This window comes from Neophocaena asiaeorientalis, unplaced genomic scaffold (genome assembly GCF_003031525.2).
Source record: "Neophocaena asiaeorientalis asiaeorientalis breed wild unplaced genomic scaffold, Neophocaena_asiaeorientalis_V1.1 scaffold7, whole genome shotgun sequence".
NCBI classification, from domain to species: Eukaryota; Metazoa; Chordata; class Mammalia; order Artiodactyla; family Phocoenidae; genus Neophocaena; species Neophocaena asiaeorientalis.
In genome coordinates, this window is record NW_020185337.1 from 9,886,066 (window position 1) to 9,902,893 (window position 16,828).

At 37.5% G+C, this 16,828-nt stretch overlaps 1 protein-coding gene across 2 annotated transcripts in view; it reads left to right on the forward strand.

The window, feature by feature from the left end:
- The window catches only part of EMCN (endomucin), a 93,510-nt gene that overhangs the window by 27,013 nt on the left and 49,669 nt on the right, over window positions 1–16,828 (forward strand). For both annotated transcript variants that reach the window (XR_003002022.1, XM_024736194.1), the window contains exons 2-3: window positions 8,554–8,679; window positions 10,237–10,314. Coding sequence is in view for 1 of the 2 variants with exons in the window: in XM_024736194.1 (XP_024591962.1) it covers window positions 8,554–8,679; window positions 10,237–10,314 (204 nt within the window). In the remaining variant the exon portion in view is untranslated. The remainder of the gene's footprint in view (window positions 1–8,553; window positions 8,680–10,236; window positions 10,315–16,828) is intronic.

Sequence of the window (16,828 nt, forward strand, 5' to 3'; positions counted from 1 at the left end):
GGAGCCTGGGCTCCGCGGCGGGAGAGGCCACAAGAGAGGCCAACATAAAAAAAAAAAAAAAAAAAAAAAGTTTCAACACAAAGTATTCCAAATACCTATTCCAAACTTTGTCTTTCACATTTTCTCTATTTCTGGGTAGACTAACACCCTAAAGGGAAATACATTTTGTCCAGGTAACATTATCAGATTGCAAATAAACATAATCATTTTCTCCCTTGTAATACAGAATGCCTTTTGGGGCTTAGATTTCTCCCAGGTGATGAGTTTATAACTCTATAAAGCCTTTGTATATAACTGCTAAAGTACAAGCCTCCTTCTTGGTATGTAGAAATGCAACTTACGCTCAATTATTTGCCATAATGGATATTTACATTGTAATTTAATCTTACAGGTAATATAATTTTACAGTTGAAGAGATTTTGTTCAACGGACACTTTTCATAGAGAGGAAACTGAGGCCCCAAGTGGTGAAGTGGCCCACACAGCTACATAATTAGTTGATGTCACAATTGCCAAGGCTGTGTGTCCTTCCACCTCCCGTGGTGTCATTTCATGTGTGTCAATCACTCTTCTAATGTCACTGCTGGTGGAAAGTGTCTAGTGAGACCTTCCCTGTTCCTGAAGAAATGCCAGGAGAGCCTGTAGTGAAGACCCAGGATTTCAAGTGGTGACATTCTAAGCTCAGAGGAAAGCTGGGGGCGCCATTAGAGAGAGAAGAGGACCACCTTCTCCTCCGTTATCACTGCCCCTGTATGGAGCCCAGACAAGGGACAGAGCAGTGCTGTTCCTCCCAGGACTGAGAGGGCCCTTGATTGATCCTCTTCCTGAGACAAGCCCAAGAGACTTGCTTGTAAGGTTTGCTGGTGCCGACAAGAACCTGCAAAGCCTAAGCATCTTGTTTCCTGGGAAGATGCTTTTTGAGCCATAGAATCACAGCTCCTCTCTGGGGTCAGAGCAGAGCATGGTAGGAGGGATCTGAGGATGGTTGATCTAAGAGCCCAGGAGTATGGCCAGGTCACTCCTTTCCCCTAATACTCCCACTCCTATAAATATTAAATATAACCTTTGCTTTTTTATACCTCAAAGAGCTGAAACTTTCCAAACATGATACAGTATACAAAAAGTCCCCTTATAATAGAGTCCACAATCTCAAATATCTTGTTATTATGCAACCTGAGTTTTAAAGAATCACAATTATTTTGTGAAGGAAAAATACCTGCATTGCCCCATAATTTCAAACCTGACACGTGGGTGAGTGGAGGAAACTTGCCTTGGGAGGCTCCACCTGTGTGTCAGCCAGAACACCTTGGATTCTCAGGTCCATTTTGCAGATATTGTTGTTTTCTGTTTAAGAAACTCGCCAATGTACTGCTGCCTTCCCGTTCTCCCCAGAGGGGCCAGGTGGCTGAGACACCTGTCCATGCTCGAGCCTGCCAGGCCTGGCACTCCTTCCCCACCTCACAGATGGCTGGCAACCCGAGGAGATTCGTCTTTAAGGCATAGCTCTCTCCCACTTACCTGCATATTTTCCTCTCTGTGAGAGATGAGATCTTCTTCTTTTTATTTTTATTTTTTTAACATCTTTATTGGAGTATAATTGCTTTACAATGTTGCATTAGTTTCTGCTGTATAACAAAGTGACTCAGCTATACGTATACATATATCCCCATATCCCTTCCCTCTTGCGTCTCCCTCCCACCCTCCCTATCTCACCCCTCTAGGTGGTCACAAAACACCAAGCTGATCTCCCTGTGCTATGCGGCTGCTTCCCACTAGCTATCTATTTTATATTTGGTAGTGTATATATGTCCATGCCACTCTCTCACTTCGTCCCAGCTTACCCTTCCCCCTCCCCGTGTCCTCAAGTCCATTCTCTCCATCTTCGTCTTTATTCTAACTTATCCCCCAAATTCATTCCACCTAGGAAAGGTAAGCATTCTAAAACCTTTTGTGCTCACTACAGTATTTTGTTAGCTTTAATCGAAAAAGTAAACTTCAAATCCTTTTTTTTTTGAGTTGCCACTAGCTCTGATGTCTTCATTGAAAATTAAATTTTTCTGTTTTCCTCTCCCCAAAGATTCTATTTTTAAGTGTCTAATATCCCCAAGGCCCCATTTCAGGCCTTATGTTATATAGCCTCTGTTTTATTTGGCACTATTGTCTTTGCCCTTCTCTTTGAATATCCTTTTTTCTTTTTCTACCATGAAGCATGATTTTTCTTTCCTTCTTGTGCTCATTTATCTGATTCCTTTTGAAATCTGTTCCACGGAAAAAATGATTCTCATTATCCTAGACACATAGAGAGACATCACCTTACTTTGATTTCACTTGTATAGAATGAGCTATGCATAGCATTAATTATACAGCACCATTTTTATATGGCACCTTAGCATAACCTTATAGGTGTTCCATGCATGTATAGCTTGAGTATCAAAATAAAGTCTAAGATCCTCTAGGAAAAACATATTTTTAATTTTTGCTTAGGTCTTATTGAAATAGATGCTTAGTAAACGTTTATTGAGGTATGTTACTCATTGGCTAGTAGTTTACTTATACATTTCATATAAGATATCATGAAATTTTTAGATCAATGCAAGTAGAAGTCATCAGGAATACATCATCACGTAATAATTATTGTTTTATTTTAATTGAGGAAAAAAATTAACTTCATTTAATTTGGTTGGCAATGAACCAAAGTGACCTGTGCTGTATAAAAGAGCAAGGATCACCATTAATGGAAAAACGTGTTGCTGTGACACTGACAGCCAAGAGGAGTTGGTGCCTTGTCTTTCACAAAGGCTCTCTTTTGATGGGAATATGAAAGTGGTATCATATTTCATTTATTTATTTTTATTATATTACTATAGAAATATATTTTACTTATATATAAATTTTGTATATTATGCTATGTAATTAACATTTTAATATATTTTTAATGGGTGAGGGAAAATTGAAATTTTCCACTTAAACTCTGCTAATTCTTTGCTACCTCTTTTCTGACAAAGAAGATATAGGGTATATGTTGAACAAAAATTATAATGCTAGCAACTACTGACAAAGTACTATGAAAAAGGACCTTCTCACTATTTATATAATACCCCAATTTGTGCATTGCCATCACATACAAACGTTAAGAAGTGGATCTCTATTCACTATAAGCCATGATACATAGGGGAGAAGCAACCACAAATGACAACTGAAAATTGACAATTACTTTATTTCAAGATAAAATCTGTATAAAGTTCCTAAAAGCCTAAGGGGTGGCATATATGGGAGATGGCATTGCATGAAGACAATATGAAGTAGTAGAAATAGTATGTTGTAAGCTATTGAAACATAAAATTAGCTACTTTACCATCAATTCCATAGAGCAGCTGATCTAGGTGATGAGATTATTACCTAATAATGGTACTTTGAAGGTTTATAAGACCATTTAGTAGTTAGCATTTTGAATTTACTGTAATTATATATTTCTAAAGAAACCGTTCTTCTGTTTCCTTAAAGAACTTAAAACCTTCTTCTGAAATTGTGTTTATGGTTAAAACTAGCAAAATAAATATTTTCAAAGGGAAACTTCAGCACTGTCTCTGCCACAGTTGCATTCCATGTACCCAAATGGTAGAATTAGAAAAAAAATCAACTTTTTTACTAATTGGTGCTATGATCTTTTGAAACTACCTTAAACTCATACATTTTCTAAGCTATAAAATGTAGGACTTCTATTACATTAAGATCTTTTAGAAAAGTTCTTTCCAGATCTCAAGTTCTAGAATTCTAAGTTACTGTCACGCAGTGTTGGTGTTGATCTAGAAGAAGGAAGATCAATCTTCTTTAGTAGTGGATTTTCAGTGGACTTTAGAATTGGTAGGAAAAAGGAAGCTGGAGAAGCAATTGCTCCTTATGAGGATGGGTGAAATTCTAACTCTTAGAGACTATTCGTGAGTTACCTCTAAATGTAATTACAAAGCATGTCTGAGAAGACTGGAGTCGATGACTTGATCATTTGAAAACAAGAGAAAGTATGAATCTTGGTTTCTAGCCATAAACTGAATTCTCAAAGTTCTTATGATTTTTATAATTAAAATAGTTATTTTATTAAAATCCCAATAATGCTTCATCCTTTCATAGCATAGGAAACTGGTGCTATGGCATCCCTTGTGCTCTCTCAGTTGGAGTGTATGGATATAGGGTAGAGTCAGGATGAAATGCCATCTGTTTCTCCCAAAAGCAGCACTGTCTGGTTTGGCACAAGCAAAGCTGTGAAGCACAGGTCTCCTTGTTAAATTATTATTTAATCACTTTGGAGATAAAGAGAGGGGAAATGCTACCTCACAGTGTCCTATGAAAACACTTCAGAATTAACCATTTTCCTCAATGGTTTATTATGAGATCAAATCAGACCTGGAAGAGATTTACAGATAACACAGTAAAAGCATAATTGATGGTTACTTGAATCCTGGTCAATAAAACCTTCAACAGTGGTAGTTACAGGGAATAATTCTTTTCCACCGTATGAGGAGAGAAAGTTTCTATTTGCAGAATTTTTTTAAACTCAGTAAATCTCTATTTTTATTTTTCAATTATAAATAGTTTTAAAAGATTGGAAATATTTTAAAGCTTTCAGTCTACCATGGAAACATTTTATATGTGTGTTTATGTATAGGTACACGACAGTATGAATGCTTGTTATTAAAAAAGAAAGAAAACAGTGAGGTGTTTTGTCTGTTTCCTCATCCTAGGCACGTAGAGGTAAAACATCGGTGCATCTAGTCACTTCCACATTTTTAATATCACACTCCGTCAAAGGCAGAAAGCAGGTGGGGCAGGGGCTTGGCATGGAGCCACCTTCCCATGGCCAGATGTGTGATGCTTCAGGGTATCTTCTCCGGAGTCAAAGGTGTCTGGATTCAAATTCCAACTGTATTACTTCCTATAATATGGACAAGTTGCTTACCATTTTTGATCCTCTTCTGTAAAATGGTGATCTAAGCGTATAAACATTGTAGGGTCTTAGAATTAAATGATATAATCCACGGAAAGTATTCACATACTACCTGGCGCATAGTGACGCTCAGTATTCTTAGGGGTTGTTTGTCAGTCCTTGCCAAAAGAGGGAATACTCTCTGTTGAACAATCTGAAGAACTAGTAATGGAGACATTGATGAGTGCTAATGGATTAAGGTTTTACTCAGGGAAATCCATGGCCAAATGTGTAGAAGGGCGGTAAGGAGGAGAAGCCTTACAGCACATTTCAACCTTACCACATAAGTAGCTAGAAATGTGTCTTGTTGTAGTTTGCCTCAAGTCATTGTATGGATGAGAACTCACTGATCTCACATGATGACTTCAAGAGGGCCGACCACATTGGTAAACATAAAAATGGCGGCTTTCAATTCTGTTCCACTGGTATCTTCTCATTCTCTGCCCCACTTATTTCCCCATTGTGTTTCCTACGGTTGAATTTCCATTTGGTCACTTCATATGTCTCCCCAGAGACTCGCAGATAAAGTCCCAAGTCTCTGGCTTGGTGTTCAAAGTCCTTTACAATCTGGTCTCCAGAATTTTACCAGACACATCCACCATGTCCTGTCATAGTACACAGCAATCCAGCCAAACAGAGCTCTTTGCAGTGCCCTCAAATATGTCTCACTCTCCCACTTCAGACCTTTACTCATGCTCTTTCCTCTTCCTGTGTCACCATATTACGCACTCTTCAAGCTCCAGCTCCTACGTCAACTCTCTCATGAAGTATTCCTTGCTCATGCCAGCAGGGTGGTCATTTTTTTTTTTTTTTAATTTTGCGGTGCGTGGGCCTCTCCCTGTTGTGGCCTCTCCCATTGCAGAGCACAGGCTCCGGACGCGCAGGCTCAGCGGCCATGGCTCACGGGCCCAGCTGCTCCGCGGCATGTGGGATCTTTCCGGACCGGGGCATGAACCCGTGTCCCCTGCATCGGCAGGCGGACTCTCAACCACTGCGCCACCAGGGAAGCCCAGGGTGATCATTTTTTATCTTATAAATTCTTGCCCCAACTTTTTCTTGCCCCACAGTTTTCACATTTTTAGCTGGAATCACAGTAAGAGATACATTTTGCATTAACACACATTTCATTCTCAAACGCACACACACACAATGCTAAACTAAAGCTTCATGAAACAATACTTACCCTCATTATTTGCAGTATTAATCTAATATTGCCTCTTTTCTCTTTCATTTGGAAAAAAAAAGCTCTGGCTGCAATGTATTAAATAGACTTAAATTACTCTTTAATTGTATCATAATCTGAAGTTTGAAAAACACTGGTCTACACAACTCATACAGAATATTCTTTATTATTTATTGTGTATAGGCATTATGTTCCCTATCAGATTAAAAGCTACTCAAGGGTGATACTATGTGGTGCAACATAGAGTCTTTTGCAGTATCTAATCATGCTTTTCATATTAGTTCCCCAATAAGTATGTGTGGAGGCAAAAAAGGAAAGAAAAAAGTAAGGGAGGGAGGAAAGAAATATGAAAAATATCTCTGGAGTTGTTGATTATACTCAGAAATTAAGGTTGTTGCTATTTAGCAAGTCAACAGAGAGAGATCATTCAAGTTATTTACTGGTGAAATTTCCAGTCCATGGGGTATATGCCTCTTCAAATAACTTCTTCTTCAATCTCAGTTTAAACTTAGAACTTAATGTTACCTCATGGACTCTAGGACAGAAAGAAAAATAGTGAGAACAAAATGACTAATAGAGAAAAGGTAACCTCATACACGCTGTGTTCCTTTTCTCTGCTGAGTATTGAGGGGAAGGAGAGGATGGGAGTAAGACCAAGGGTGTGAAGTGTTTCTCCAGAGGTGAAAAAAGCTTTTGACTTGATTTCGGTAAAGCCCTTGAAAAAGCAGTTCTGTCATTCCTGTATATGCGGAACACATCGGTATGTGCTGCATACATCAAGCAATTTCTGTGAGCTGTCTGTAAACAAAGTCAGCGCTAAGCACAAACACTCCCAAGGCCCTCAAGTCTATAAAATAAAACAGGAAGTACACTCTATCTCATGACATCTCAAATATTGCTTTTCAATGACTTGAAAGATTTTTGGGTTTTTTTTCTCAGATTCAAAGAGGAAAATTTTGGATGAAATTTAAATTTGAGAAGTCATACAAATGACATACAATTACTCTAATGACATACTCAGTTTGACTGGGATTTGAACATGAGTCTTTGTTATTCAAAGTCCATCCTCTCAACTACCTGTTGTACTGACTCTGTATACAACTGACCCTTAAATAGCATGAGTTTGTACTGCGTGGGTCCACTTATACACAGATTTTTTTCAATAGTAAATACTACAGTGCTAAAATCTGAAGTTGTTTGAATCTTTGGATGCAGAGAAACCTCGGATAGGAAGGGCCACATATAAGTTATACTTGGATTTTCTATCGCATGGAAGGTAGACACCCCTAACCCCCAAGATGTTAAAGGGTCAACTGTTCTGTATACAAAGTAACAACATAAAAATAGTGCTTTCCATGAACAGGAATATTTTTTCCACATCCTTTGTAAACATTTGTTTGCTGTTTTTTGATCTGCAACATAACAGTAAGTATACAGAGGCCAGTCCAACAAATGCAGGATTAAAAAAGTATATAAATGTCAATAAGTTACAATAATATTATATGAAACAAATCTTTCCATAGATCACTGAGAATTAAATCCTACATACTTTACTTTTAAAAAATAACATTGCAATGGAAGTTTTAAGAATTATTGTAAGATATTGGCTTTCTATTGCCAAACAATAATTATTAAAAATAAATATAGGGCTTCCCTGGTGGCACAGTGGTTGAGAGCCCGCCTGCCGATGCAGGGGACACGGGTTTGTACCCCGGTCCGGGAAGATCCCACATGCCGCGGAGCGGCTGGGCCCGTGATACATAACAATGTATTGTCTTCACTTCTGTGCCTTTGAGAGAAATAAGTCATTTGAAAAGGCAGATTTATGGTGGCTCTATTCCCAAGAATGTAGGCTTGTTGCAATTGTTGAATTTCTTTAAAATTTATTGTCTCTTTAGGATATATATGTAGTATATGGAGAGAGAGAGAGAAATGCTATGTACCAAAAAGAGATGCACTAATACTGAGATTTTAGTATTTAGTAACTTTAACATGCTCTAAAACATTCAGTAAAATATCACTGCCCAGAGAATGCCTATTTAATGATTTCATCGGACAATGTTAGTTTAGTTGGATTAAAAATATTGTTAAGCTTCAAACTCATACATTTATTCCTCACTAGTTTTGTCAGATATTATTTTGTTTCAGAACCACAGACTGATTCTGCCAACCATCTTAAAAATTCACGCCATTGGTGAGAAGCAGATGGAGTTAGTGAATGAATACAGAAATCAAGGCTGAATTCATTACAATTAGAAAATTAATTCCAAAACCATACCCGATGCAGTAGTATACATACAGTTTACTTTGTTTAAATATACTAGGCTGTTGATTGGCAAAATAAATGTAAATTTTAATGCAACTGCTTTAACACAATTTACTTTTTTCAGAAGTCAAAGATACAGCTACTCCTGTATTATCATCAACTTCTGCAACAAAAACATCTGTACCAACATCAAACACAACGTCATCACCAAATGTTGCAGAGAAATCAACAGTTGAAATATCTGCTAAAGGTAGGATTAACTCTTCATGACACTTACCTTAACAAATTAAATTAGTAGCACCCATATAAATTAACCATAGGAAAATAATTTGGGAATCTCATATCTGTGTTATGAAGGTCTAGGTTATTTCACTATTTTGAAACTCATGTGTTATTTTGGGTTGAATACAGAACCGTGAGATCACAGTGGGCTTCTTCGATGATACCGCTTTGGGTCACTTCCTGTTTGGGAACGATACTATTGTGATGGTTACATATACAAAGTTTATTTTTAGAGAAGAAAAATTGTCATTTCTCAGTCATAAAAATATCTTTCTAAATATTCCGGTTCCCTACTTAAGCAGCACAGCTCACAAGGTGAAACTGTATTAATAACAGAGCTGCTTGTATATTTTGGAGATTAATCCTTCGTCAGTTGCTTCCTTTGTCAGTTGCTTTGCTTGCACAGCACAGGGAGATCAGCTGGATGCTTTGTGACAATTTAGAGGGGTGGGATAGCGAGGATGGGAGGGAGGCTCACGAGGGAGAGGATATGGGGATGTATGTATACACATAGCTGATTCACTTTGTTGTACAGCAGAAACTAAACACAACATTGTAAATCAATTATACTCCAATAAAGATATAAAAAAATAAAGTAAACTGTGCAGAGCCAAATATCTCCTCCCTCAAACATAGCATGTGTATATATAAGAACCAAGATGTTATGAATGTCACATAGTAAAAATAGAACCCTTGCCCTAATCACAAAAGGACATTCTAACATGTTTTAAGAGAAAAGGGAATGCTACCATGAGTAGCAAATCAGTAAGTTGTGTTCACGACTTAAAGCAGATCTTTATCCTTCTGTTGGTCCCCCTGTCCTGTATGAGCGCCATCTTATCTGAAACAACATTTACTACATGCTCACTCTACGCCAGGAATTATTCTTCATACGACGAAGATTAAAAAGATGACTAAGGGCCAGTCGGAGCGCGTGGCAACTGCAGGGAGCGGGGGAAGGGGCATGGGGAAAAGAGGTGACTAAGGGTTAGGTACTGCCCTCAGAAGCCTAGGAGAGGGCTTTGTGCAGAGTGGGAAGTCAATGCATTGTTTCATAAATGAAAAAAATTAATTAATTACAGGAGTTTGCAAGTTCCTTTATTATTTATGTTTATTGGAAGTTTCAAAGCCACAACTAAATCAACAAAATGAAATCTTATTTTGGGAAAAAAAGGCACATTACTCCCAGGTCCTATTGACCAGGTAATTTTTCCCACTGGGAAAAATAAAATGATTTTAAATAATTCACTTTTAAAGAGACCTAAGTAACAATCTGCAGTAGAAATCTGCTTTTGGGACCCCTCATACAAAAGTGTGTGTGTGTGTTTATCGGGCCACCCAAGCATTCAGTACTTACATTCCTCACCTTGGACAAAAGAAGCTGGAAAATGGAAAAATAAAGATAGACAAAGGTTTACCCAGTACCTATAGAAGGATTTTAATTCACCTTCAGATTTGACTTACTTTTCTTTACTCCATGACAGGTGAGATGAAATTGTAATTAATAATAATGTCATATATCTAGGAGCTACCAGCAAGGAACCCTTAGAAACATCTCTGCTGTCAACACTGTCTTCAGTAACCACAGCAGTTAATGGTGAAGGTGAGTAATGTATCTGCTTTGCAACCATTTTTCTTTTATGTATATCATCACATACCATACCATAATAGTCACCCTTTTAAAGTATTCAATTAAGTGGGTTTTAGCATATTCACAAGCTTCTGCACACATCTGGGACATCTTCATCACCCCCAAAAGAAACCCTACATCTATTACCAATCACTCCCCCATCCTTCCTCTAACCCCTGGCAACCACTACTTTCTGTTTCTATAAATTTACCTATTCTAGAAATTTCATATAAATGGAATCATATGATATATGATCTTTTGTGTCTGGCTTCTTTCACTTAGCATAATGTTCTTAGATTCACCCATGCTATAACATGTATCTGTAGTTTATTTTTTTCTATTACTGAATGATATTTCATTGTGTAGATAGACCACATTTTGTTTATCTGTTTATTAGTTGATGGACATTTGGGTTGTTTCTACTTTTTGCCTATTATAAATAATGATGCTAAGAACAATTATGTACATGTGTTTGTGTGGCCATGTGTTTTCATTTCTCTTGGGTATTCTCAAAAATTAATGAACAGAAACCTCAGTATTTTAAATAGAGTTGATGGGCCAGAAGAGGGAGCTCTCACACCCTGAGACAATAGCAGAGCCCAACAGGAAGCAGAGACTCTCTTCTTTCCTGGCAAGGACTCAATCAATGAAAAGTCAGGGACTCTTTGTTTACTATCGCCCTCCCCTATCGCCCTCCCCACTTCCTTTTCCCCTCTATAAAAATTTCTTCTTCCCTTGCCATGTGGGAACTTACATATGACTTGCCATGGTTGCAGACCCTGAATTGCAATTCTCTTCTGATCTCAAGTGCATCTTGGCTGGAGAAATATCTGTCAGTCCATTGGCTTCAGGTCAACAGTGAATAGGAATTGTGGAGTCACATGGTAACTCTATGTTTAACTTTTTGAGGAACTGATTTCCAAAGCAGCTTCACTATATTACATTCCCACCAGAAAGGTATAAGGGTACCTTCTCTGTACTGATGAGTCTGTCTCCAGTAAAAGGAAAATTTATATCCTGCCTTTAGGCAGAAAAGGGAGGTATTTTTATGCATTTGCTACTTCTTAATTGCATTCAGTTTAAAATAATTTTATATCAAAGATGCATATTTTGGGGTGACATATTCTGGCTTCCTTTAGTAGTTTATGCAGTGGATCAAATCAGAGAAATACTTGCTCAACTCAAGATCACAAAGATTTAGACTGTTTTCTTCTAAGAAGTTGATACTTTCAGCTTTTAAAGTCTTTGATATAGTGTGAGTTAGATGTCCAGCTTCATTCTTTTGCATGTAGTCATCCAGTTGTCCTAACACCATTTGTTGAAAAGACTATTCTTTTCCCACTTGAATTATGGTAGAACCCTTGATAAAAGTCAGTTGGCCATAAAGGTATGTTTTTACTCCTGGACTTTCAATTCTAATCCATTTATCTATATATCTATTCTTATGCCAGAATCATACAGTCTTGGTTATCAAAGTTTTGCATTAAGTTTTGAAATTGGGAAATGTGAATCCTCCAACTTTTTCTTCTTTTTCTAGATTGTGTTGACTATTCTGGGTCACTTGAATTTCCATATGAATTTTAGGATAAACTTGTCCTAACTTTCTGCAAAAAGTCAGCTGGGATTGTGATAGGGATTGAGTTGAATCTATAGATCAATTTGGGAAGTACTGCCATCTTCACAGCTGTAAGTCTTCCAAATCATGAATACAGGATGCCTTTATTTAGGTCTTCTTTAATATCCTTTGATAATGTTTATAGTTTTCAGTGCAGAAGACATTCACTTCTTTTGTTCAATTTATTCCTAATATTTTATTCATTTTATTGCTACTGTAAATTGAATCATTTTCCTCCATTTTGTTTTTGGATTGTTCATTGCTACTGTATAGAAATACAATTTATTTTCATATACTGATATTATATCCTTCCACCTTGTTGAACTCATTTATTGGTTCAAGTTGTGTGTGTGTGTGGTGTGTGTATTCCTTAGTATTTTCTATATATAAGATTTATCTGCAAGTGGAGATAGTTTTACTTTCCCCTTTCCAATATGGATGTCTTTTTATTTTCTTGCCTATTTGCCCTGACTAGAACTTCCAGTTCCATATTGAATAGAAGTGGTGAGAGAGGGCTCCTTTTCTTGTTCCCAATCTTAGGGGAATGCTTTCAGTATGTCACCATTAAGTATGATATTATTGTAGGTTTTTCAGAGATGCCCTTAATCAGGTTGAGGAAGTCGTCTTATATTACTAGTTTGCTGAGTGTTTTCATCATGCAAAAGTGTTAGATTTTGTTAAATGCCGTTCTTAGTGTATTAAGATTATTATGCGGTTTTTAATCCATTTTATTAATATGGTATATGACATTGATTTTCATATGTGGGACCAATCTTGCATTCCTGTGGTACATCCCACCTGGTGATGGTATACCATGCCTTTTATATGTTGCTAGATTTGTTATCAATTATTTTGTTAAGAATTTTCATGTCTGTATTCATAAGAGATATAAGTTTATAGTTTTCTTCTGTTGTCTTTGTCTGATTTTGGTATCGGGTTAATAATAGCCCCATAGGATGCACTGTGAAGTGTTTTTGTCTCTACTAATTTTTGGAAAAATTTGTAAACAGTTGATGGTAAATATTCTTTAAATGTTTGGTAGAAGGTACCAGTGAAAATCTGGGATTTTCTTTGTGGAAAGCTTTTGATTACTAATTCAATCTCTTTACTTGGTATAGGCCTTTTCAGATTTTCTATTTCTTCTTGACTCAGTTTTGGTAGTTGATGCAACTGGGGTGTTAAAGTCTTCTATTATTATTGTGTTATTGTCAATTCTCCCTTTATTTTTGTTAATATTTGCCTTATATATGTAGGTGCTGCTATGTTGGATGCATGTATATTTACAATTATTTGATCTTGTGGGTTGATCCCTTGATCATTATATAATGTCTTTCTTCATCTCTTGTTGCAGTCTTATTTTAAAGTCTATTTTGAGTAACTCAAAGTGGAGTAAATACTGCCAGAAGTTTACATTCAAGAGTTCAGAATGCTACTCCCACTGGAAGGGCTGTGTCCTGGCAAGCTGCCCTCTGCCTGACTTCCTAGAATGCTCTGGACGGTGCATTTTTCTGACCAACAGTCAGAATTAATTACTTTTTCAATTGCTAAAATGTGGGGGCCAGAGCTGTGGAGACTTAGATGAAAGGGAGGAAAATATTTCGATTTTGCAACTCCAGCCTGAATGGGCAATATTGCACGTTGCTCAGCTTGATTTGTTTGTTAATTCAATTAAGCTCAACAGCCCACCTACAGGGGTTTGGTTAAATAAATTATAATACGTGGATTTAAAAAGAAGTAAGTAGCTCTAAAATATACCATCATAAAAATGTGTCTAAGGTATGAAGTGTTTAATGCACTTTGAGCAATCATACCCCAATAAAGTGGTTTTTTAAAAATAAATTTAAAGAAAAGTCTAAATTGTCTGTTATGAGTACTGCTACCCCAGCTTTCTTTTCATTTGCATGGAATACCTTTTTCCATCCTCTCACATTCAGTCTATGTGTGTCTTTATATCTGAAGTGAGTCTTCTGTAGGCAGTGTATATATGGGTCTTGTTTTTCGTTTTGTTTTGTTTTGTTTTTTTAATCTGTTCAGCCACTCTATGTCTTTTGACTGGAACAGTTAATTCACTTACATTTAAGGTAATTATTGATAGGTATGTATTTACTTTCATTTTGTTAATTGTTTTCTGGTTGTTTTCTACTTCTTTTCTGTTCCTTTCTTCTTTTGCTCTATTCCCTTATGATTTGATGACAATCTGTAGTGTTATGTTTGGATTTCTTTCTCTTTTTTGTGTGTCTCTATTATAGATTTTTGGTTTGTGATTATCATGAGATTTATATATAATTCTCTCTCTCTCTATATATATATATGTTTAATGTTTTTGACATCAACTTTTACATCTTTTTGTTTTAGGTATCCCTTAAATACTTATTGTTGATCTAAATGGTTTTACTGCCTTGTCTTTTAACCTTCCTACTAGCTTTATGTGGTTGATCTACTACATTTACTGTATGTTTGCTTTTACCAATGAGATTTCTACTTTCATAATTTTCATATTTCTAGTTGTGGTCTTTTCTACTTCACTTAGGGAAATCCCTTTAACATTTCTTGTAGAGCTGGTTTAGTGGTGCTGAACTCTTTTAGCCTTTGCTTGCCTGTAAAACTCTTTATCTCTTCTTCAAATCTGAATGATATGTTTTCCAGTTAGATTATTCTTGGTTGTAGGTTTTTTCCTTTCATTACCTTGAATATATCATGCCACTCCCTTCCGGCTTACAAAGATTCTGCTGAAAATTCAGCTCATAGTCTTATGGGAGTTCTCTTGTATGTAACTAGTTGCTTTTCTCTTGGTGCTTTTAAGATTCTCTTCTTATCTTTAATATTTGTCATTTTAATTATGTTTCTTGCTGTAAACCACTTTAGGTTCATCTTGTCTGGAACTCTCTGTACTTTCCAGAAATAGATGCATGTTTCCTTTCCCAGCTTAGGGGAGTTTTCAGCTATTATTTCTTCAAATATGTTCTCTGCTTCTTTCTCTCTTTCTTCTCCTTCTAGGACCCCTTATAATGTGAATGTTAGTACGCTTGATCTTATCCCAGAGTTCTCTTACACTGTCCCCATCTTTTAAAATTCTTTTTTTCTTTTTTGCTCAGCTTGGGTGATTTTTCACTACTCAGTCTCCAGTTCACTGATCGTTCCTCTATATCATCTAATCTCCTGTTGATTCCTTCTACTGTATTTTTTATTTCAGTTATTGTATTCTTCAGCTCCGTTTGATTCTTTTTTATATTTTCTAACTCTTTATTAACTTCTCAACGTGATCATTCATTCTTCTCCCAAGTTCACTGAGCATTTTCATGATCATTACCTTGACCTCTTTATCATGTAGATTACTTATCTCCACTTCACTTAGTTCTTCTTCTTGGGTTTTGTCTTGTTCCTTCACCTGGAACATATTCTTTTGTCTCTTCATTTTGCCTATCTCTATACATTTATTTCTATGTATTATGTAGGTTGGTTATGTCTTCCAATCTTTGAGAAGTGGCCTTATGTAGGAGACATCCTATGGGGCTCAGCAGCCCACATCCTTCTGGTCACCAGAGCTGTATGCTCTAGGGGTGCCCCCTGTGTTGACTGTGTGGGCCCTTCTGTTGTGGTGGAACCAACTACTGTGGGCACACTGGTAGGCAGAGCTGGCCCCAGGCCAGTTGGCTGCCAAACTGTAACTCATATGGTGACTGCCAGCCCACTGGTAGGTAGGGCCAGGATCTGGTATGGCTGGCTGTGTGACCCAGCAGGTGCCGGAGCTGGTGCCTTCCTGTTGGTAGATAGGACCAGGTCCCAGTGTGGCTGCTGTGCAACCTGGGGAGTCCTAGGGCTGGTGACAGCGTGTTGGCAGGTGGGGCTGGGACCCGGAGCAGCTGGTGGCAGAGCCCCAGATCTCTAGGGACTGGTGCCTGCCTGCTGGTGGGTGGGTAAGCCCCTGGCACTTCAAGGCTGGAGGGAGGTTTCCAAAATTGTGCTTGTCATCGCCAGCATCCTCATGGTAGAACAAGCTCCCCAGAATGTTTGCTGCCAGCATCTATGTTCCCAGGGGGAATCCGCATTGCTTCCTCTCTCTCTGTGAGGCTCTCCAAGATCAGCAAATGAATCTGACGCAGGCTCCTTTCAGATTACTGCCTCTGTACTGGAACTCGGAGCATGTGAAACTTTGCGTGAGCCCTTTAAGAGTGGGGTCTCTGTTTCCTATAGCCCTCTGGCTCTCCCATTACACAAGCCCTACAGGCCTTCAAAGCCAGGTGTTCTGGGCACTCATTTTCCTGGGAGTGTAGGACATGCAGGTAGCGGGTCCCAATGTAGAATTCAGACCCCTCGCTCCTTGGGGAGAACCTCTGGAATTGTGATAATCCTCCCGTTTGTGTGTCACCTATCTGTGGGTGTGGGTCTTGACTCTACTACATCTCTACCCCTCCTACCTGTCCTGTTGTGGTTCCTTCTTTGTATCTTTAGTTGTGGAAAATCTTTTCTGCTAGTCTTCAGGTGACTTTCATAGACAGTTTTCCTGTAAATAGTTGTAATTTTGCTGCACCTGTGGGCAGAGTTAGCTCAGCATCTTCCTACCCCATCATCTTGCCTACACCTCAGGATATATTATCATTTTTTAAAGATTATTTTAAAATTGTTCAAAAACCGAAAAACTGAGTTTCAGAGAGCTTAAATGACTTAACAAAAAAGCACAAAATTCATAATAACAATTTGGAATTTGAAAGTTGGCTCTTTAATTTTAAATTTTTCTCTCTATTGAACTAATTCATAATCAACTATTACTTAATGAGTATTACTATTTTAATCTCAACTATTTAGACTTCACTATTTAATAGTGAGCCCCTCAGGTTTTAACAGTGCTTATATAGCACTTTTCCTTCCTAC